Source organism: Piliocolobus tephrosceles, chromosome 7 (genome assembly GCF_002776525.5).
Source record: "Piliocolobus tephrosceles isolate RC106 chromosome 7, ASM277652v3, whole genome shotgun sequence".
In the NCBI taxonomy this organism is placed as follows: domain Eukaryota; kingdom Metazoa; phylum Chordata; class Mammalia; order Primates; family Cercopithecidae; genus Piliocolobus; species Piliocolobus tephrosceles.
The window spans coordinates 97,941,704-97,966,454 of record NC_045440.1 but is presented as its reverse complement, the minus strand read 5'-3'; the positions used below and the strand labels follow the sequence as shown (position 1 = coordinate 97,966,454).

The following is a 24,751-nucleotide window of genomic DNA, read 5'->3' as shown; positions in this document are numbered from 1 at the left end:
TTTCTGTCTCGTTGATCTGTCTAATGTTGACAGTGGAGTGTTGAAGTCTCCCATTATTATTGTATGGGAGTCTAAGTCTCTTTGTAAGTCTCTAAGGACTTGCTTTATGAATTTGAGTGCTCCTGTATTGGGTGCATATATATTTAGGATAGTTAGCTTTTCCTGTTGAATTGATCTCTTTACCATTATGTAATGGCCTTCTTTGTCTCTTTTGATCTTTGATGGTTTAAAGTCTATTTTATCAGAGACTAGGATTGCAACCCCTGCTTTTTTTTTGTTCTCCATTTGCTTGGTAGATCTTCCTCCATCCCTTTATTTGGAGCCTATGTATGTCTCTGCATGTGAGATGGGTCTCCTGAAGACAGCAGACTGATGGGTCTTGACTCTTTATCCAGTTTGCCAGTCTGTGTCTTTTAATTGGAGCATTTCGTCCATTTACATTTAATGTTAATATTGTTATGTGTGAACTTGATCCTGCCATTATGATATTAACTGGTTATTTTGCTCGTTAGTTGATGCAGTTTCTTCCTAGCCTCGATGGTCTTTCCATTTTGGCATGTTTTTGCAATGGCTGGTACCGGTTGTTCCTTTCCAGGTTTAGGGCTTCCTTCAGGGTCTCTTGTAAGGCAGGCCTGGTGGTGAGAAAATCTCTAAGCATTTGCTTATCTGTAAAGGATTTTATTTCTCCTTCACTTATGAAACTTAGTTTGGCTGGATATGAAATTCTGGGTTTAAAATTCTTTTCTTTAAGAATGTTGAATATTGGCCCCCACTCTCTTCTGGCTTGTAGAGTTTCTGCCGAGAGGTTTGCTGTTAGTCTGATGGGCTTCCTTTTGTGGGTAACCCGACCTTTCTGTCTGGCTGTCCTTAAGATTTTTTCCTTCATTTCAACTTTGGTGAATCTGGCAATTATGTGTCTTGGAGTTGCTCTTCTCGAGGAGTATCTTTGTGGTGTTCTCTGTATTTCCTGAATTTGAATGTTGGCCTGCCCTACTAGGTTGGGGAAGTTCTCCTGGATGATATCCTGAAGAGTGTTTTCCAACTTGGTTCCATTTTCCCCCTCACTTTCAGGCACCCCAATCAGACGTAGATTTGGTCTTTTTACATAATCCCATACTTCTTGAAGGCTTTGTTCATTTCTTTTTCTTCTTTTTTCTTTTGGTTTCTCGTCTCGCTTCATTTCATTTATTTGATCCTCAGTCGCTGATACTCTTTCTTCCAGTTGATCAAGTCGGTTACTGAAGCTTGTGGATTTGTCACGTATTTCTCGTGTCATGGTTTTCATCTCTGTCATTTCATTTATGACCTTCTCTGCATTAATTATTCTAGCTATCAATTCTTCCACTCTTTTTTCAAGATTTTTAGTTTCTTTGCGCTGGGTACGTAATTCCTCCTTTAGCTCTGAGAAGTTTGATGGACTGAAGCCTTCTTCTCTCATCTCGTCAAAGTCATTCTCTGACCAGCTTTGATCTGTTGCTGGCGATGAGCTGCGCTCCTTTGCAGGGGGAGATGCGCTCTTATTTTTTGAATTTCCAGCTTTTCTGCCCTGCTTCTTCCCCATCTTTGTGGTTTTATCTGCTTCTGGTCTTTGATGATGGTGGCGTACTGATGGGGTTTTGGTATAGGTGTTCTTCCTGTTTGATAGTTTTCCTTCTAATAGTCAGGACTCTCAGCTGTAGGTCTGCTGGAGATTGCTTGAGGTCCACTCCAGACCCTGTTTGCCTGGGTATCAGCAGCAGAGGTTGCAGAAGAGAGAATATTGCTGAACAGCGAGTGTACCTGTCTGATTCTTACTTTGGAAGCTTCCTCTCAGGGGTGTACTCCACCCTGCGAGGTGTGGGGTGTCAGACTGCCCCTAGTGGGGGATGTCTCCCAGTTAGGCTACTCAGGGGTCAGAGACCCACTTGAGCAGGCAGTCTGTCAGTTCTCAGATCTCAACCTCTGTGTGGGGAGATCCACTGCTCTCTTCAAAGCTGTCAGACAGAGTCGTTCGGGTCTGCACAGGCCTCTGCTGCTTCCCCTGTTGTTTTTTTAGCTGTGCCCTGTCCCCAGAGGTGGAGTCTACAGAGACAGGCAGGTTTCCTTGAGCTGCTGTGAGCTCCACCCAGTTCGAGGTTCCCAGTGGCTTTGTTTACCTACTTAAGCCTCAGCAATGGTGGGCGCCCCTCCCCCAGCCTCGCTGCTGCCTTGTGGTTAGATCACAGACTGCTGTGCTAGCAATGAGGGAGGCTCCGTGGCCGTGAGACCCTCCCGGCCAGGTGTGGGTACAGTCTCCTGGTGTGCCCGTTTCCTTAAAGCGCAGTATTGGGGTGGGAATTACCCGATTTTCCAGGTGTTGTGTGTCTCAGTTCGCCTGGCTAGGAAAAGGGATTCTCTTTGCCCTTGTGCTTCCCAGGTGAGGCAATGCCTCGCCCTGCTTCAGCTCTCGCTGGTCAGGCTGCAGCAGCTGACCAGCACCGATTGTCCGGCACTCCCCAGTGAGATGACCCCGGTACCTCCCTTGAAAATGCAGAAATCACCCGTCTTCTGTGTCACTGGCACCGCGAGTTGGAGACTGGAGCTGTTCCTATTCGGCCATCTTGCCAGGTGGGGCTAACACAAAATTTTTAACACAATAATTTAAAGTTAACTATTGAATGAAGGGGAAATATTATTATTATTTTCTTTTTGTTTTTGAGATCGAATCTCGCTCTTTCACCCAGGCTGGAGTGCAGTGGTGCGATCTCAGCTCACTGCAACCTCCGCCCCTCCAGGTTTAAGCAATTCTCTGCCCCAGCCTCCGGAATAGCTGGGATTACAGGCACGTGCCACCATGCCAGGCTGTTTTGTATTTTTAGTAGAGACGGGGTTTCACCATCTTGGCCAGGCTGGTCTTGAACTCCTGACCTCGTGATCCACCGTCCTCAGCCTCCCAAAGTGCTGGGATTACATGCATGAGCCACCGCGCCCGGCCATGAAGGGGAATTATTATTATTATTATTATTATTATTATTATTATTATTATTATTTTTGAGACGGAGTCTTTGCTGTCACCCAGGCTGGAGTGCAGTGGCACGATCTCGGCTCACTGCAAGCTCCGCCTCCTGGGTTCACGCCATTCTCCTGCCTCAGGACTCCCAAGTAGCTGGGACTACAGGCGCCCGCCACCACGCCCAGCTAATTTTTTGTATTTTCAGTACAGACGGGGTTTCACCCGGGTTAGCCAGGATGGTCTCGATCTCCTGACCTTGTGATCCACCGGTCTCGGCCTCCCAAAGTGCTGGGATTACAGGCGTGAGCCACCGCGCCTGGCCGAAGGGGAATTATTAGCTATAATTAACACAGATCAAATTTTTAAATTAAGATATTTAAATAAAGCAACCTTTCTCTACTTGGATTTTAAAATGTTTGCTGAATATTATTAATTTCACGAAGTAAAACTGCGCAATTCCAGTATGAAAATGCCCATCCTGGCCAGGCGCGGTGGCTCAAGCCTGTAATCCCAGCACTTTGGGAGGCCGAGATGGGCGGATCACAAGGTCAGGAGATCAAGACCATCCTGGCTAACACAGTGAAACCCCGTCTCTACTAAAAAACACACACAAAAGTAGCCGGGCGAGGTGGCGGGCGCCTGTAGTCCCAGCTACTTGGGAGGCTGAGGCAGGAGAATGGCGTGAACCCGGGGAGGTGGGGCTTGCAGTGAACTGAGATCTGGCCACTGCACCCCAGCCTGGGTGACAGAGCGAGACTCCATCTCAAAAAAAAAAAAAAAGAAAATGCCCATCTTGTTGCCAGTGTAAATTATGGATATCGCATTTCAGAAGTGTTATACCTAGACAAACACATCAAATTTATAAGTAAAAATTATTTAACATTGCAAATATTAAACAATGCAAAATGCCACCATGTACAACTATTGCAATTGCCATGCTAATTCACGAGTTCCCTTGGAACCACAAATTGGAGCATAACAAGAATCCAAAGAATAGATGCTCTTCACTTCTGGGAAACAATACTCCCTTATGTGAGAACCTATTGATTTTGTGCTCTCTGAGAGGAAAGATTTGACAAGTTGATGAATTTGTCTATTCTTCTTGAATACTTTTGTTCCTCAAATCTTCATGCTCTAAAGCAACGTCCGTCTTCACAACATTCAGACACAGTCTTCTCTCCAAGGCAGGACCTGAGAGCCACCTTTCTTTGGAGCCTAAATGGCATTAGCCTGGAGGTGAACACTTCGATTCATGCAGATTCATGCTGTGCCAGCCCTGAGTGTCAGATCCCTGGTGCTAGAAGCATCCATGTATCCTTCAGTAAATTTACTGTTGGTGTGTTTTTCTGATACATGGGACCCTCTAAAGCACAGGGCTCAGGGCAGGGTCCCCTCTTTCCTGGGCTGAAGCATGGCACTGCTCAAACCCCACTTTCTATTCCTTAAAATGAAAATGCACCAGTTAGATTGGATATATTCACACTGGGAATATTAGAAAGCTCACTATTCAGAGAAGTATGTTTGAGGAAGATACTTAGTTTTGAGTTGTCTAGATTTTAGTCAAATTTGGTCAGTTCTGTGATCTTACTTACAAGCTCTATACCCAGGATTTTTCATCTCTAAAGTGGGGATTAAAATAGGACTTACCTCACTGCATTGGGTCAGGATTAACTGAGAAAATGCACATTAAGTTTTTAGCAGCATGATTGGCCCAGCATAAGTATGAGTGATAATGATGATGATGATTTGGATGGCAAGGCAGAATCTCAGAGACAAGCTTAGCTTGTGGAAAATTCATGTTCCATTGCAATCTCTGTGATAGACTGGCTGGTACTTAGAATTAAGATAACTATTGGACCAGGGCGTGACTTTATTGTCAAAATCTAAGTCACAGCTCAATGTTCTTTAAATCTAGAAAATAAAGCAAGGCTTTCTGAGGTACCATCCAACTCATAGATAGTTGCGTGGCTGCTTGAGCAGGCCCAGGATGATCACCAATAATATAAAGACCGTCAGGTTCTCTAAAGAACCTGGACACTCTTAGGATATGCTGCAAACATAAGAACATTTATCAGTCAAGTTTCAAGGCTACAGGGAGGCTCTCATACCCAGGGAAAGAGTCACTGCCTGCAGTTGAATAGCTGAGTCATGGATTGATAGCAAGACTTGATTTGATCAGGGCTGAGTGCATCTGTCTCATTTATGCATGGAACTTCATTAGCCATTGCCTTCCACAATTCCTTTGGTTAACTGTGGATCATCTAAGGGAGAGGAAAAAACCCCACACAACCTCAAAGGTAATTTCTTTCTTCTCCAAAAACAGTCTTGGGTTTTCTAGTTTAACAGAGAAGTAAGCATGCATCATTAATTTCTATGCAGAAAACATTCTTCACTTCAAACAGCAATTAGTGATAACATTTCTATCTCATGTTGTGATGAGATTTTTATGCTAATCATCACATAGCTGTAAGTTAATCATTTGGGCACAGTTAGAGAGGATGTATATTTCATGAGACAGATATAGATATCAAAATCTGTTTGATATTTACTCAAGGTAAATGGGAAGCAGCTCAAATTATTACGAAAGGAGCATACTGAGCAAATAGGACTGTGTGCGGCAATGTAATGTATGCAGTGTAGATGTATGAGAATTTTTAAGACACTCTTGGTGTCATTACTGTAATTATTGTGAGGAGGGTGGAATACTCTGGGGAACGTAAACTCCAAATTATCCACAGACACAGTAAAACCCTCAAAACCACATCTTAACAATGTCAAGGGCAAAATCAGCAATCGACCTTCTTTCCCTCTAGCTTCCTCCTTTTTTTTCGGTGACAGATTTCACCTTTTCACATTATACGATATTTAAATGGGTTTCTCTTCTCAATTTGCACTTAAGTCTACTCAGCTAAATCAATCAGAAAAGCAACTTGACCCTAAAGTCAAATTGGAAAGCGGCTGCATGCATAGAAAATAGGCCACCATGCAAATGATACACAATTTCTCAGCAGATAAACAGTTCTTTTAAAATGTATGGAAAAGAAGAGAATCATACTTAAAAATGCCTGTAGCTGTAGTTAGTGAGTAGCTTGTGCCAGACTCCAAGATTGCCTGGTACACCTTAGCAATTATGATGTGCAGGTGGAGTTTTCATGAGAGGAAAGTAACTCTACAGGCCACTCTTGTATTAGGCTTTTTGCATTGCTACAAAGGAATACCTAGGACTGGGTAATTTATAAAGAAAAGAGGTTTAATTGGCTCATGGTTCTGCAGACTGTACAAGAAGCTTGGCACTAGAATCTGCTTCTGGTGAGGACCTCAGGAAGCTTATAATCATGGTGGGAGGGGAAAGGGGAGCAGATGTCTCACATGGCAAGTGTGGGAGCAAGAGAGAGATGGGATAACTGCCACACACCTTTAAACAACCAGATATTGTGAGAACTCACTGTTGTGAGGATAGCACCAAGCCATTCATGAGGGCTCTGCTCCCATGACCCCAATACCTCGTGCCAGACCCCACCTCCAGCATTGGGGATTACATCTCAACATAAGGTCTGGAGGGGACAGACATCCAAACTGTATCATCTTTCTTCCACCCTCTCTTCTTCTAACTCCCACGTACTTTTTCATACCTCCCCTACTCTTATTGCTATTAATAACCACACTCATCAGCATGCTCCCCTACCTGCACACAGTCACATTGTCGCCCTTACCCAGACCCTCCATACTCCTCTAATAAGGCAGCAGTAAAGGGGCCCAGCTAGAAAATGGACCATTTATGTTATCATTTGGCCCCATATAATTTTTTTTTATTGCTAAGGAAACAGACTATTTTACAGAGAGAACAAATAAGATCCATTTCTTCAGAGTCACTTGTAGGATAAGGCAATGGGGGTACAATCCCTAACCCTATGCCAAAGGTGGGAGGCGGAGAAAGGGTCTAGCTCCCCGGAGGAACTAGAAGGGTATAGTGACTCAGGAGGCAGTGGGGGAGGAAATGACGATCTTGCCAGCTGGTGGAACTATGAGACTATAATACAACTTTGTGAGTTTCTCTCTTCTAAAGTTACTCTGAAACCTAAAATTCTGGAGTGACTGGGGTAGGTGGTGGTAGCAGTGAGTGGAGAATACAGAATTTGACTTACTCTGGGCTCCACCGTCTATGGGGATAATCTAATATGTTGCTCAGAGCTGATAAGCAGAAAGCACAGCAGCCCCAAGTCAAAGGGAGGTGGAGCTCATTGGTGTGGCAGTGTTCCTATAGAAGTTACTCTTTGCTATTCCTGAAGGAAAGGGAAGAAATGTAGTCCAATAGGACATAAATGTCCATCTTAGAAAGCAAAAAAGAGGCAATCAGTCGGCCTGTGAATTTTTAATGCTAATTATAAAACTGGATATAACTTTTCTAGAAAATAACCCTTGAAATCCAATAATGATGACCAGATGAACCACAGATTATCCTTGAACTGTGGTAATTCATAGATACCAAGAACATGCAAGTACTACCAAATAGAAGTAGTTACTGTGAACACCCTTAGCTTATTTCTTACCTTAAAATAAATGTTTTCAGAATTTCATGTTAATTATTGTATTTCTTTAGTGTTTTTTTTTTTTTTGTAGATGCTTTTTATCTGGTTAAGGATGTCTTCTTTAATTTTTACCATAAATGGATTTTAGGTTTTATGTGACTCTTTTTCTTCATCTAGAGATGATTGGATAATTTTGCCCTTTTAAATTTCTTAATGTGATGGATTAAATTAACTCATATTCTAATGATAAACCAATTTGGCATATTTGAGCATTTCAGCTCAGACTTTGGACAGTTCACAAAATTTCTTTGAATCTACATACCCAGATTGGTTTCAAGTTGTGAAGAAAATGAATCAAAATGCATTAAATGTAAAAGGAATATAAGTACATTCGTCAGACAAAAATTAGTGGTCTGACACCCACTTCCAACCAAGTAAGAGTAACAGGGATCAGACTTACCTTTATGCATGAAACAATAAAAAAAATCCAAATACAATGTTTTAAATAACAGTGTTGAAGACATCAGACATCAGGAAATGAAGAGCAATGATGCCCAAGAGACAGAAAATGAATGAGGTGAGCACTATGATGACCCTAGCTTACTTCCTTATAGAGTTTCCAGTTGCAATGTGGGGAAGGGAAACCCAGGCAGAGCCCAGGAACCATCATGAGTTGAAGAGAGGAATGTGAATGTCCAGAGAGGCTGAGGCAGCTAGAATTCACAGGACATAGTGTCACAGAGGATAGTTCCACACGCACAGAGAAGGCCAGAGAGCTGCAGAGAGTCCCACCTTTCCACAACTTCAGCTGAGTACTGATCAGTGCATGCATTTGCGGAAATGATCAGAGACTAGGGAAAGACCCATCTGGAAGGAATATAGAAAATAATACTAGGAGCTCCTGTTCCTTCAGTCATAGAGAAACAACATAATTAATAGAGCATCAAGAGTACTTAGAAGGGTTGAGCTTTAGTAGTGGGGCAAGATTAACCCTAATCTTGCTCTAATTTCACCTCATTGAGCTTGGTTAAAGAATCAGGACATGCTACATTTCTGAATCCAACATGAACCTGGGAGTGACTGACTGTCTTTTGGATTGAGTTGGAAGACACCATCTTGTAAGCTACATGACCAATATTAATCACTCAAAATACATCCTTGTATCATATATTTTACATGGATAATATATATGGGTATATTATATATATACCCACCGTGGTAGAAATTATTACTCATGTGAGCTACTGAGTGGTGTCTCCAATACAAGTCTCCGTTTCTGACCACTTGTTTTCCTTTCGTGAAGATAGGATATGAGTGATACCACCTAAAGTATAATTGTGATAATGACCTGCCTCTTTGGTAGTTTCCATATTTCCTTCCTAAGCCTTTCTCCTCGCTTAAGAGAATTCCAAGACTTTCCTGGAAAGGCACTCAGGCTACCTCTCTCTTGACAGGGCTTCTTGATGGGAATTTTCACTTTGTTTCCATCATTACTTCAAAAGGAATGAAGGAGGAATGGAACTGAGAAATGAATTTGCCGTAAAATAGAACAGCTAACATTCCTCAATCAGGGGACATATATTGTGGACTGACTATGTACTGGGCACTGTTCTTGGTGCCCTTCAATTAGGGAAACAACCAATTGTTTTCCAACTGTTCTTAACAAAAAGATTGCAGAGGAGGTATGAGGTAGCAGTCCAATTTAATCGTTTACTTATAGATAACTGTTGTAACATTTATTGAAAAGTCCACCTTTTTTTTTTTTTTTTTTAACAGATCATCTATACCAACCTGTCATAAATCAAGTTTTTGCACACGTGGTTCTGGATCTGAACTCTAAGTCTGTCCCACTGGTCTACTCATTTATCCTTGTGCCAATGCTATGCCATCTTAAAGACATTACGTTGTTAAGTCTTGATATCTGGCAAGACAAGATAAAAAATCAGAATAGGCTACATTATGTTGTGGCAACAAAACCTCCACAAAATGAGACTAGTACAATCTTAACACCAAAATCTAATTAAGGACAGTTTGGAAAAATCACAAGTGAATTTCACTAATGATTATAAATGAAAAAATTGAACAACATATTAACAACCGCATCTATCAGTGAAAGAAAAAGAGAATAAATGATGACAAAGTTGAGTTTCTGCCAGATATGCAAGACTGGTTTCTTGCACAACAGAAATTTATTTCTTAGTCATGCTTCACTTCCATTGTGAGTAAACTGGAAGCTCTGTCATTCTTTGTTATTGCTCTGGATCCAAGCTTGTGGAGCAGGCATTATCTGAAACATTGCCATTTGCCTTGGAGAAAGAGACAATATGGCAATTCATACAGGGAATTTTACAATTTCCACTCAGATGTGTATGATCTGTTTGAAACATGAGTTTTAGTTGCTTAATATTTGGGCTTTACTCTTTTTCTATAAGTCCTGTGTAGAAGCTCTTCTCATTGAACACCAAATAGTTAAGTCCAAAACAAAACAAAACACCTGCTGATTTCTGTTTATGTTAATTTGCCAAAAGTACATAGTAATACCAAATTACAAGAGATCAGGAAAGTACAATCTTGCCTTGAATGAAAGTGGAATTAAGGGGCTACAATCCCCTACTTTTTCTTTTTCAGAAATAGTTGGCTATTAATAGTCCTTAGTAGTCCAATTACACTTTAGATTCTGCTTGACACATTCAATAAATGAACATACGAACAAACCAAAATCAAGAACTCAAAGCCACAACACTCCATTGTAAAATTTGATAGAGACTGTGTTGATTCCATAGATAAATTTGGGGAGAATGAACATTTACTACTGAGTCTTCCAAAACATGAATGGCGTATATCTCCAATTATTTAGCTCTACTTTAATATATTTTAATAAAGTTTGATAATTTTATCCATAAAAGAATCTCACATCTTATCATAAAAATTTTTTCTAGATTCTTTACATTATTATTACTTTTAGAGACAGGGGTCTTCCTATGTTGCATAGCCTGGCCTCGAACTCTTAGACTCAAGTGATTCTCTTGCTTCATCCCTCCCTAGTAGCTGGAACTACAGGAATGTTTGTGTGTGCCAATGAGCCCAGCTAACATTTTATATTATTTGATGCCAATGTAAATGATATCTTTTTAGTTGCATTTTCTAAGTGTTTGTCTAGAAATATTTTTCATTTTTTAAAATTTCTTTTCTTGAGCAAACTTCTTAATCCCCATTTTTAATTATGATACTTTTTTTGTAGATTCTTTTGAATTTTCAATGTAGGTAATCATATTTGTCTACAAATAGAAACAGTTTTCTTTCTTCCTTTCCTTTGTTTATGCATTTTCTCTTCTGTCTGTGGAAGCTAGAATATCCAAGTACTACCAAATAGAAGTAGTTACTTTGAACATCCTTAGTTTATTTCCTACCTTAAAAGAAATATTTTCAGTATTTCATGTTAATTATGATATTTCTTTAGCTTGTTTTGTGGATGCTTTTTATCTGGTTAAGGATGTCTTCTTTCATCTTTACCATTAATGGATTTTAGGTTTATGTGACTCTTTTTCTGCATCTAGAGATGATTGGATAACTTTTCCCTTTTAAATTTGTTAATGTGATGAATTAAATTAACTGATATTCTAATGAGAAACCAATCTTGCATATCTGGCAGAAACTCAACTTTGTCATCATTTATTCTCTTTTTCTTTCACTAATAGATGTGGTTGTTAATATTTTGCTCAATTTTTTTCATTTATAATCATTAGTGGAATTGGCTTGTGATTTTTCCAAACTGTCCTTAATTAGATTTTGGTGTTAAGATTGTACTAGTCTCATAAAATGAGCTTAGAATTAATTAGTCCCTCTTCTGTACTCTAAAATAATTTTGTAAAATTGAAATTATTTAAAGTTTGGGAGAACTTACTTATAAAACTAAAGAATTTATGTGGTGGAAGGTACATTTTAAAATAGTGATTCAATTTATTTAATGTTTCTAGAGCTATTAAAATATTAAGTTTATTCATCAACTCATTTAAGCAATCACATTTTTTTCTAAAAATTGGTGAATTTTTTCAAGGTTCCAAATTATTGGCATAAAGCTTTTAATCATAATTTTCAGTATTTTCAAAGAGCCAACTCTTTGGCTTTGTTGATCCTTTCTACCGAAAGCTTGTGATCTATTTCATGCACTTCTACTTATATTTATTGTTTATTCCTTAATTTTTTACTTGGGTTTATTCTGCTATTTCTTAATTGGAGAAAAAAAGGATAGCAGAATAAACCCAAATAATTAGGGAATAAATAATAATCCCTAATTATTTCTTTGGGTTTATTAGCTTATTTTAAAATTTGTATCATTTTGAACTGTAACTTTGCCTCTAAGAAACTGCCTACCTACATCCTACAAGTTTTGATTTGAAAGTGTTGTCTGTGTGTGTGCTATTATTCAGTTGTACATATGTTTTAATTTTAATTATAATTTTTTCTGTGACTCCATATTACTCTGTTCTCACACTGCAAATAAACACACACCCAAGATTGGGTAATTTATAAAGGAAAGAGGTTTAATTGACTCACAGTTTCACATGGCTGGGGAGGCCTCACAATCATGGCTGAAGGCGAATGAGGAGCAAAGTCACGTCTTGCATGGTGGCAGGCAAGAGAGCTTGTGCAAGGGAACTCCCGTTTATAAAACCATCAGCTCTCATGAGCCTTATTCACTATCATGAGAGCAGCACGGGAAAGACCTGTCCCCATGATTCAATTACCTTCCACTGGGTCCCTCCCATGACATGTGGGAATTATGGGAGCTACAGTTCAAGGTGAGATTTGGGTAGGGACATAGCCAAGCCATATCAGACTCATAAACTACTAAATAATTTATTTATTTACTAAGTCATTTATTTATTTCATTGAGTTATATTTCTAATTTTCCAAACTTATATATGTTTTTAGTTGATTAGTGGCATTGTGGTCACAGAATATGATATCAAATTTGTTAAGCCTTTTTTTCTCATTTCATTTGGTGGGGGAGGTTGTTTTGTTGTTATGCACTTTACCTCTCTTTTTGTGGTTACCTTAGAAAATTTAACTTTCTTTCTTTCTTTTGTTTTTTTTCTTTTGAGATGGAGTCTCCCACTGTCACCTAGGCTGGAATGCAGTGGCACGATCTCAGCTCACTGCAACCTTCACCTCCTGGGTTCAAATGATTTGCGTGCTTCAGACTCCCAAGTAGCTGGGACTACAGGTGCACACCACCATGCCTGACTAATGTTTAAATTTAACTTTCAAATTTAACTTAGCAAAGCCTAAATTTAGACAATATCTTTATTCTCTTCTATAGCAATACAAGTGAACCCACAGAGAAAGGCTAACTGGAACCCACAAAAGGGGCCAACTAGGTCAGGAGAAGGAAGGAGATGTTGGTTGCACTTAGAATACTCACCAGACCAGTTTAAAGATGACTTCCAGAAACTTTCTACATGATAGTTAGACCTGGGCAGGATGGGTTGACAGTGCCTCACTGACAGGACAGCTGCAGGGGGACATTGGCAGAGACCCTCAGTTCCAGAGAAATAAGTGGCTGTCAGACCTCACCTCCAGGTCAGTCGGACCTATGGGGGACCAATGAACTGTAAGCAGGCACCCACAAGGGCGGATCCCATATGAGCTCCTAAATTTATTCTTTCTGCCCACTGCACAAAATCAATTGCCTGAGACCATGGCATTGCAGTAAAGAAAGAGTTTAACTGACATGAGGCCAGCTATGCAGAAGAACTGGAGTTATCACTCAAATCAGTCTCCCTGAAGGGTTGGAGGTTAGGGTTTTTATGGACAATTTGTTGGGCAGGGGACTAGGGAATGGGTGCAGCTGATTGGTTGGGGATGCCATCACAGGGGTGTTGGAAGATGGTCCTTGTGCAGTGAGGCCACCTCTGGGCAGAGCCACAGGACCAGCTGAGTCATCAGTCCGGGTGGGATCAGTCTGAAAAACATCTAAAAAAAACCTCCCCAGTCTTAAGTTCTACAGTAGTGATACCTATAGAAGCAATTGGGGAAGTTTTAAATCTTGGAACTTCTGGCCATACGACTCCTGAGCAGTAAGAAATTATAGAAACTATGCTTACATTTTAGCAGAACTTGGGTCTCTCCTATAATCCTAATCTTGTGGCCTTTCATTGGTCTTACAAAGGCAGTTTCAGCCCTTGAACAGGGAGAGGGTTAGTTTCAGGAAGGGACTATTATAATTCTTGCTTCTAAGTTAAACTATAAACTAAATTCCTCTCAAAGTTATCTTGGCCTATGTCCAGGAATGACCAAGGACAGCTTGGAGGTTAGAAGCAAGATGGAGTCAACTAGGTCAGGTTTTTCTTACTGTTATAACTTTGCAAAGGCAGTTTCACAAGGACCTTAGAACACTAATTCCAGTAACTTCACTTATTCACATGCTATTCCAGTGAAATATATTCTTTCCATCTTGTTTTCTTTTCAAATACCACCTTATTATTGTGGTTTTTATTTATTCCATGTTTGTTTAAAACGGTTATCACTTTCTTTGCTCTTAATTTCTGTCCAGCGGCCAGGGTTAGGTGGTTAGTCAGAATAATGAGCCAAACTGAAAGTAACAATCAAGTCTTAATCACTTACAGAGATAGTGTAAACAAGAGGCAAAAACAAGCACCAGCTTCCCAACGTTCCATTTTTTCCCTCAAGGAATGGCAGTAGGCAAGGGTCGTATGAATCGGTTCAGACAGGGAAAATCATCTCACTAACAAAGAGCCCTAACCAAATGACTCCTAACATTTTATGGTCCAGGGAACTGGCAGAAGGGAGCAGGGGAAGTCTAGAACTAGAAAAGTACTGGGTCAGAGTGGATGAAAGTATCTTGGTCATAAGATAAGGAGGCCTTGAATGGAGGTGTTTGAGTGAGGAATGGGTGGCTGCCCTAGGGGGCCTGAGTCCTTGACTGCAACTCTTTCTGGAAAACTGTAACCCACTGGCAGAGCACTAAATCTGCTGTGGGGAGGTGTATTAGTCTGTTTTCATGCTGCTGATAAAGACGTACCCAAGCCTGGGTAATGTATAAGGAAAAACAGGTTTAATACACTCACAGTTCCATGTGGCTGGGGAGGCCTCACAATCATGGCAGAAGGTAAAAGGCACATCTCACATGGTGGCAGACAAATGAGAGCTTGTGCAGGGAAACTCTCCTTTATAAAACCATCAGATCTCATGAGACTTATTCACTATCATGAGAACAGTACAAGAAAGACCTGCCCCATGACTCAATTACTTCCCACTGGGTCCCTCCCACAACACATGGGAATTGAGGATGACATTTGGGTGGGGACACAATCAAACCACATCAAGAGGGCAGCTTTCTCCCAGTAGGCCTGCCAGGTAAAGCCTTTGTAATGCTTAAAGTCAGGCCTAGAAAGTCACACATAGATTTTGATTTGGCCTGAAGCTCATCTCTTCACTTCTTGTATGTGTCCGCTCTACAATCATTTAATTTTGCTTAGAGGACACTTTTTCTAATTTCCTTTAGTGAAGACCTGCTGGTAGTAAACTAGTTCACTTTTTTTTTTTTTTTTGAGACAGAGTCTCACTCTGTTGCCCAGGCTGGAGTGCAGTGGCACAATCCTGGCTCACTGCAACCTCTGCCTCCCAGGTTCAAGTGATTCTCCTGCCTAAGTCCCCCAGTATCTGGGATTACAGGCACACGCCACTATGCCCGGCTAATTTTTGTATTTTTTAAGTAGAAACAGGGTTTTACCATGTTGGCCTGGCTGGTCTCGAATTCCTGACCTCAGGTGATCCAACCACCTCGCCCTCCAAAGTGCTGGGATTACAGGCATGAGCCATCATGCCTGGCCAACTCTTTCACTTTTTAGTCTGAAAAATATCCTTACTTTATCCTTGTTTTCAAAAGATATTTTCCCTGAGCACCGAGTTGTTAGGTTGATAATTGTTCTCTCTCAGCATGTGGAAGATCTTATTCCATTGTCTTCTGGCTTGCATTGTTGCTGTTAAGAAGTTAGCTAAAAGTCCAATTGTTGCTTTTTTTAAGATAGTCCATCTCTTCTCTCTTACTTCAAAGAGCTTCTTTTGTCTCTTCTGGTCTGTAGTTTCTCTAAAATACGTCTTTTTGTTTATTCTGTTTGGGATTCACTGGGTTTCTTAATATTGTGTATCTCATTATTTCTGGAAAAAATTTGATTTATTATGTCTTCAGATAATTCTTTGTCCCATTTTCTTTTTTCTGAAACCCTGATTAAACACATTAGACAATATAACTCTATCCTTCATATTTCTTAACCTTTCATTTATGTTTTCCATTCTTTGTCATTCTGTGCTAAATTCTCATAAATTCCATCACTATTTTCTTGCAGTTTATGAACTCTCATTAAATTGGTTAAATTTGTCCCCTAATTTTAAAATTTCACTTAGTGTAATTTATATTCCCTAAAGTTCTATTTGGTTCTTTCTACAGTATGCTTGGTCATTTTTTTTAATGGTACCATGCTCTCTATTCTACTTTCAAACTCTTCTTTGACTTCCTTGAAATAATGGACATAGCTTAAATACTTTTAACCTAAAAATTCCAATATCAGAGGACACTATGAGTTAATTCTTTATATTTTTGTTTGTTCTCGCTCAAAATGCTATGATTTTCCCTCCTCTTTTGGTTGTGAGTTAATATTTTCTGTAACTTTATAAGTGGGAATTTCTTCACACCCTCTACTTAGCTTTTACTCAATCATGGTAACTTTCCTTGTAGACCTGAGAGTTATTTTTGTTCACCACTGTATTGAGGTATAATATTTTGGGGTCTCATTTTTGTTGGAGTTCTATAGTATCCTTAATGTGGCAGAATCTGGAATTTGTCTACAATCTCCTGATCTCTGAATGGAATTTAAGTTTACCACGTTCTTTAAACTTTCTCAAAGAGAAAAGCTTGTTCAATGTTCTATGTATCTCCAAATGACCAACAAACTTATTTAAAAATGCTCAACATCACTAACCATCAAGGAAATGCAAATTGAAACCACAGTGAAATACCACCTTACTCTAGTCAGAATGGCCATTATTATTATTTTTGAGACAGGGTCTTGCTGTCACCCAGGCTGGAATGCAGTGGCATGATCACAGGTCACTGCAACCTTGACCTCCTGGGCTCATCAAGAGATCCTCCCACCTCAGCTTCCCAAGTCGCTGGGACCACAGATGCATGCCACCATGCCTGGCTAATTTATTCTCTATGTTTATTATTTTGTACAAAAAAAGATCTCACAATATTGTCCAGGCTGGTCTTGAACTCCTGAACTGAAGCAATCCTCCTGCCTTGCCTTCCGAAAGTTCTGGGATTATAGGCACGAGCTACCATGCCTGGCCCCAGAATGCCCATTATTATAGAGTCAAAAAACAACAGACATTGACTGGATGTGGTCAGAAGGGACTGCTTATACACTACTGGTGGGAATGTAAATTAGTACAACCTCTATGGAAAACAGTATAGAGATTTCCTAAAGAACCGAAAGTATATCTGCCATTTTATCCAACAACCCCATTACTGGGTATCTACCCAAAGGAAAATAAGTCATTATATCAAAAGACACTGGCATGCATATGTTTATTGCAGCACAATTCACAGTTGAATAGGTATAGAACCAACCTAACTGCCCATCAACTGATGAGTGGATGATGAAAATGTGGTATATATACACCATGGAACACTGCTGAGTAAGCTACAAACAAGAATGAAATGTTTTTTGCAGCAACTTGGATGGAGTTGGAGGCCATTATTCTAAGTGAAGTAACTCAGGAATGGAAAACTGAATACTGTATATTCTCACTTATAAGTGGGAGCTAAGCTATGGGTATACAAAGGTATACAGAGTGGTATAATGGACATTGGAGACTCAGAAGCGGGGAGGGTAAGAGGGAGGTGAGGGATAAAAAACTACACATTGGATACAGTGCACACTAGTTGGGTGAGGGGTGCACTAAAATCTCAGGCATTACGACTATACAATTCATCTGTGTAACAAAAACCATTTGTACCTCAAAAGCTATTGGAATTAAAAAATATATATATTTTAAAGCTGAGCACAGTGGCTCATGCATGTAATCCCAGCACTTTGGGAGGCTGAGGCAGGCTGATCACTTGAGTCCAGGAGTTCAAGACCAGCCTGGGCAATGTGGCGAAACCCTGTCTCTACAAATAAACAAACTAAACAACACACACACACACAAATCAGCACCCTTTAGTTCAACTACTCAGGAGGCTGAGTTGGGAGGATCACCTGAGCCTGGGAGGTGGAGGTTGCAGTGAACCAAGATTGCACCACTGCACTCCAGCCTGGGCAACAGAGTTAGATACTGTCTCAAACAAAACAAAACAAAAACAACACGCATGCACACACACATATGTATATATATATTTAAAAGTTTCAAAACCTTTAAAAAGCAAAAAATATTCTATGTATCTCTTGGTATATAGTCTTTTGATACTTAGTCTTTTGTCTAATATTCTTGTTAATCAATTCATCCATATATTTAATAAGGTGTTTCTCAAATATTATCTAGCATTTTTAGTCATCTTCAGTGTAAGGGCCAGAGTACTGGTGTGCTACTTCATCAGAAATGAAAGATCCTACTCTGCCTTTCAATCGTTTTATTATCATTAATACAATTGATGCTTTGTACTCTCCTGAAAATCCAATTACACACATACTAGAACAACTTGATATTGTATCAAAATTCTTGGATGATTCACTCTGGCATTTTTTTTTCTGGATGATTCACTCTGGCATTTTTTTTCTTTACTCTTTCTTCTCTTTTTGGATAATTTATATTGGCATATATTCAAGTCCACTGAGACTCTCTGCAGCCTTGTGCAGTTGGCTGATGAGTCTGACAAAAAAATTTTATATCTGACATTGCATTTTTTAACATATTTGACTCCATTTTATGGTTTCCAACTCTGCTGAAATTCCCCTTCTGTTCATGTGTGCAGTCTATTTTTCTTACTAGATCTTTAACATAATCATCATAGGTTAAACTCCTCTGATCATTCAAACTTCTAGGTCATCTCTTAGTCTTGTTCTCTTAATTGCTTTATCTCTTGACAATAAGTTCATTTTTTCTTATTTTTCTTTTTTTTTTTTTTTGGTGTGTCTTGTAATTTTTTATTGAATATTGGATGTTGTGTGAGGAAAAATAGTAGAAATTTGCTCCAGAGAGGATGGGGATTACTGTGTTTGCTCTAGATGACTCTGTAATTATTATTGAGCCTCTCTGAGCTTCAATCATGTCATCAGCAAATTGTGAATAAGCACCAACTTCATGGAAATGTTGTGTAAAATATACAAAACATAAATGCAAAATTGCATTGCTATTTATCTAGTGACAGATCCTAGTACTTATCTTTAATAAGGCAATTGAATTATATATTCTTGATTTTTTCCCCAAATGATAATATCCTTTTTACCTGCAAATTAAAAAATTCCGACGTTCATTTTTAAAATTCACATAATATGAAAATATACAAATTAGAAAGTCAAATGCCTCCATATATTCAATTAAGATCATACTAAAATTGAGTAATTCTTCTACTCCTTAAATAATATAAACCATAATATTTTCATATTTAATGTTTATGTTCATAAATGAACACATAAAAATCAGAGATCTTCCAAAAATTTATTGTGTTTACTTTTAAAGTGGAAACGATGTTTTTAAGAGGCGATACAAAGAAATGTCCCCGCTGTGATCCCTATCATATGTTGATTCTATGTGGTGGAAGGGAGGGGAGAATGATTCCTTTTTCTAGAATCAGAGAATTTGGAAAGTATCAAGAAAGATAATAACAGAAAACATGAAATAGAGTTGCTCTTTGAAGATGAATTAGATGAAATTGTTATGTGAAGAGGAGTTTTCCAAAGTTGCAGAGCCAGGATTCCTGGCCAGCGGCATGAAAATGTTTCCTTCTTGCTATTTCTAGGACCTAGGCAGCATTTCCTCCATGTCTGCAACAACATAGGAAACAACAGCCCAAACAGCAGCAGCAACATTCATCTGCTTTGGATCCATGACAGTCATGGTGTCTCCGTGGGAGTGATGGAAGAAGAAATACTTGTATAAGTCATCAAGTAGACTGGCTCCTGCAGATAAAAGAGGAAGAATTCTTAGTGGAGTATTTTGACAGACACTGCTGAGTACACACTTCTCCCCCTTCACTTTTGCCTGCTCCTATTATACAGTCTGCAATAGCAAAATAATTACTTTTCCAGGCTCTCTTGCAGCAAGAAATGTCCATGTGTCACCATTCTGATGACTATAATGTGAGTACCCAGCTGTGGGTGAGTTCTAGAAAAATCTTTAACTTCGTTGACAAAGAGTTGGGAAAATACCCCTAACGCTGCATTAAAGGCAGATGAGAACTTTGGAGCTTCATGGGGCAAAAAAAAAACCCCTAAACTGAAAATGGCAGAGTGGAAGTAGCCTGCATTTAGAAAATATTGCTAACTCTCTCAAGAAGCTCTGCACCGCCTTCTTCTGGATTTCCAGTGATATAAGGGAAAATAAACTTTTATTTGTATAAGTAACTGAGACAAATGCCTCATATTTATAAAAAGACAGCATCTTCTTTGTATCTGCATATTTGCAAATCATGTACCTTCCTGGATACAAAAGAAAGTCAATACCCCTTTGTTCAAGTTTTCCTTCTCAAATCATCCATTTACTACCTAGAGTCATAACGTCCCCAGCAACCTCCAAGGGCACCAGCAGGAGTCTCTGCCCCACTTCAAAGCTTCCTTCTCATTCAAGTGCGAAGCTTTTTGCTAGTTTCAGTCAAGGATCATAGCCTCAGGGAAACTTCACTGTCTCTTATTTATCCTTGAAAACCTACTAGGCTCATCTTACGGATTCTAGTTGCAGTTCTTTAGCCTCTAGCTAGCTTGATTGATTGGTTGGTTGACTGTTTTATTGTGAAATATACCAAACACACATAAGATTGTAGAGAACGTAAATGTATATTATAAAGGGTGACAATAATAAGTGTATATATATATATATATATGTCCATAATTCAATTCAAGAATGATATTACCAGTATCTTGGAAACCCATTTATGACACCCCTGCCCATTGTGGATCTTTTCCTCCCTCCAGAGGTACCCACTATCCTGTCTTGCCTCTTAATCACTCCTTGCTTTTCTACAGTTTTACCACTTCATACTTTACCAAATATATGTATTTGACTATATATAACAAATATACATGTACAGATAACACAGTTTAATATTGCCTACTTTTGAACCATATCCTCCAGATATATTTCTTCAGCTTGCTTTTTCCATCCAAACATAGATAAGATTTATCTATGCTGTTGTGTACAGCTGTAGTATTTGCATGTTTTATTGAAGTACATTACCTCTTTGTATTTATTTATCCATTTTACCAACAATGGTCATTTAGGTTGTTTCCAGTTTTCTGTTATGTGTTGCTACCCACACTCTCAAGGCTTTGATTGTAGGAGTGGTTTGCTGGGCTATAGAGTATGTGTGTGTTCAATTTTACCATGCAATTCCAAAATGTTTTCCTTTTCAATTTACACTTACACTGTTAGTATATGAGTCATTCTCTTGCTTCACATAGTCTACAGCACTTGATAGTGTCAAACTAATTTTTGTAAATTTGGTGAGTGTGAAATGTTAGCTCATTCTCAGTTTTAAAAGTGAGACTAATTGTGAGATTAAGTATGTTTTTACCTATGGATTTTTTGGTCATTTATGTGTGTTTTCTCTTTTGTGAAGTTCTTGTTCATGCATTTTATCCATTTTTCAATGGATTTGTCTTTTTCTTATTGACTTGTAAGAGTTCTTGGCATAATTTAGATACTACTCTTCTGTTAGTAAGTTTGTATATATCATTTCCCAGTTTGTGGCTCATCTCTTTACCCTGTTTAGTGTGTGTTTTGATGAATAAGTGTTCTTACTTTCAATGTAGTTGGATTTATGAATCTTTTCCTGTAAGATTTGTACTGTTTATGTCTTAAGAAGTCCTTCCTTACCCTAATATTATAAAGATATTCTCTGATATTCCATTCTGAATTTTAAAAAGATTTTATTTTCATTTTTAAGTTCTCCACCCACCCAGAATAGGAAATGATTTTTGTGTTGGGTGTGAGGTAGGATTCTATTTTCAGTTTTCCATTGTCTAGAAACATTTATTGATTAGTAGTACATCCTCTTTCCCCACTGATCTGTGGTACTGATTGTGCCATATTAAGTTTCCTTATATGTTTATTTTGGGGCTAATTGTTTCAATCATCTATTTGTCTATCTCTGCAACAATGCCACACTATCTTAATTGCTATTACTTTAGAATCCTTGATATCCCTTAGGACAAATTCCCTCACTTTCTCTTCCTTCTTCTTCAGGAGTGTTTTGATTATTCAGAACCATTTGCTCTTTCAGATAAATTTTAAAATTATCTAAATATACTCCAAAAGTATTTTTGGATTTTGATCAGAATTGTGGTAATATCTATTTTAAACTGGGGGAAAACCTAACATCTTTTTATTAGAATATTGTGTTCTTATCCATGAAAATGGTGTATTGATATATGTTTCTATTTGTCTTCTGTAATGTCTTTAACGTTTTATAACAGTTTTACATACCTTTTGTTAGTTTTCTTTCTTTGATGGCTTATATATTTTGTTGCTATTGTAAATTTTCATTTTGAAAAACCTACATTTTCTATTTGTGACTCTCCAGTTTTAGTATCAAGGATGTGTCTGATTCATAACATGGTTTTCCTTCTTTTTTATATACATTCTGGGATAGTTTGTGTAAGATTAGAATTATTTATTTCCTGGTGATTTTGTAGAACTTTTAACAAAGCCATCAAAGTCGGATGTTTTCTTTATAACAATTTTAACTAATGATTCAATTTCTTTCATGGTTATTGGGCTATTCAGGTTTTACTTATTCTTGAATTAACTATGGAAATTACATTTGTCTAGGAATTTGTGAGTTTTGTCCAAATGCTCAAAATAATTGGCATGAAATTGTCAGTAATATCCTATTTTTAATTTTAGTTGATGTCTGTAGCACCTATAGTGATGCCCTCTTTTTCATTCTTGATGTTGATTATCAGTGTTTTCTCGTTTTTTTTTTTTTTTTTTAATCTTGCTTTGTCAGTTTTATTAGTATTTTGAAGAAAAAGAAAAGACGATGACTTTCATTTTTTGGATACTTTCTATTATTTAGTAGTTACTCTTCCACTGATTTCTGCTTCTAAGTTTATATTATGCTTATATTATTTTACTTCCCCTTTCTTTGAATTTACTTGCTTTTCTTTTTCTAATTTTTGGAGTTAGACATTCAGTTTATTACTCTGCAGACGTACTTTGTCTCTAGCATCAGCAGTAAGGCTATAATCTTCCCTCGATACTGCTTTAGCTGTATCTCACCAGTTCCCATTAGTAGTTTCATGACAATTCAGTTCTAAATATTTATTAATTTCTAGTTTGACTTTTTTCCTTGACTTATGAGTTAGAATGCATTTTTTAATTTTCAAAAGTATGAAGTTTTCTAAGTTATTTTTTCATTATTGATTTCTAATTTAACTGTTAGAGGACGTTGACTGTATGATACAGAGTCTTTGAATTTTGTTGATGTTTGCTCTATAGCCTATTATATGATACATTTTTGTAAATGTTCCATGTGTATTTGAAGAGAATGTGCTTTCAGTGCTCGTGTAAGTCCATTAGATCAAGCTTCTTAATTGTGTTCTTCAAACCTTTTAACTCCTTACTGATTTATTGTGTATTCGACCCATCAGTTTTGAGAGAGATGTGTGAAAATGTCCCTTTGTGATTTTGAATATATTGTAGTTCCAGTAATTTTTAAAATATATTCAAAGTTATGTTATTAGGGGTATAGAAATTTAAAATTAGGTATCCCTGGAAAATTGAAAATTCATCAGTAGCATTGATTTTTGTTCTGGAAGTCTAGTTTTTCCTAATATTTAAGATAGACACACCTGCTTCTTTTTGCAGAGTATTACCCTGGTATGTCCTTTCCCATTGTTTTACTGGCAGCCTTTCTCTGTCTCATACTTTTAGGAGTTTCTCTGATGAATAGTTTAGAGTTGAATTTTTTTTTGCTTCTATCTGTTTATTGTGTTTTCTAGGTTTCTTTTTTTTCTTTCTTTCTTGTCTTCTTTTGGGTTGATTTTTTTCCCTTCTCTCAGTCATTTTCTCCCCAACTCTATAGTTTGGAAATTACATGTTTTATTTCAATTCTGTCAGTGGAGACCTTGGAAATTATAGGTTACATATTCATCTTAATAAGTCTAAAGTTAATCAATATCTTATAAAGTACACTAGTGGCCCCAAGTTTTGTACTTGTCCTAGATGCACTCACTGCTCATTAAAACACAATGCTCTAGGCAAACAGGGATTAGCAGACAAATGCCAGGCCCCAGGGTTTTCCTACTTCTATAGATTTTCGTTATTTCTATTATTTCTCACCTCTGAGGAATTCCCTTATTTTGCCTCCTGCTAAGTCATGTATTATAAAAAGACAATTATTATTATATCCAATAACTATATTAGGGAAGGGGAGGGATGTTTCTATGTGTTTCTGGTAACCACATTGCTAGGATTTCCCTCTTTGAATCCCCTACTTCCTGTCTTGTGGACTGGACATTGCTATTGTTCTTGAGCCCTCCATTGCCCCAGGATGCCATCTAGGTTTTCTCCGAGCCCAACCCAAGTTCTTACAACTTCGTACCAGAGTTTTCCCGTATCTACTCCCATAAACCCCTTGTTCTGGGGTGGAATACTTAGGATGTCAACAGACAGCTATAGGCACAGGTTTCCAGATGAACAGAACATGTGAGCATTCCAGTTTGGTTGATACTGGGGGTAACTTGGGCTAATCATTGGCAGATAAAGTTGGCAACCACCTGTGAAGGTAAATGTAAGGCTGAAAATAGACTGAATGTAGTTCACAAATGTGGAGCCATGGTGGTCGGGGAATGAATAGGAAGGTGGAGTGACTAGAGCTGCACCTTAGGGAGATGCTCCAAAAAACTTGAAGGAGAAATTGTGTGAACAACCATGAAGGTTAGTATAGAGCTGGAGAAGAGGTCCAGTCTGGGGAGAAGTGAGAGGGACCAGGGCCAGGTGATGACATCTTGACCTCCAGAAGGCACAGATAACCACACTTCCCAGCAGAAAAGCTCAAAGTCCTTTT

General features: G+C 38.4%; 1 protein-coding gene and 1 long non-coding RNA gene across 2 annotated transcripts in view; one reads left to right on the top strand and one right to left on the bottom strand.

The window, feature by feature from the left end:
• Window positions 1–24,751, top strand: part of LOC111520889 — a 508,845-nt gene that overhangs the window by 289,609 nt on the left and 194,485 nt on the right. The gene's annotated exons all lie outside the window — the stretch shown is intronic.
• The window catches only part of CPQ (carboxypeptidase Q), a 519,617-nt gene continuing 514,032 nt past the window's right edge, over window positions 19,167–24,751 (bottom strand). Inside the window, exon 8 of the mRNA XM_023183981.2 lies at window positions 19,167–19,646. Within this exon, the coding sequence (XP_023039749.1) occupies window positions 19,483–19,646 (164 nt within the window). The 3' untranslated portion in view covers window positions 19,167–19,482. The remainder of the gene's footprint in view (window positions 19,647–24,751) is intronic.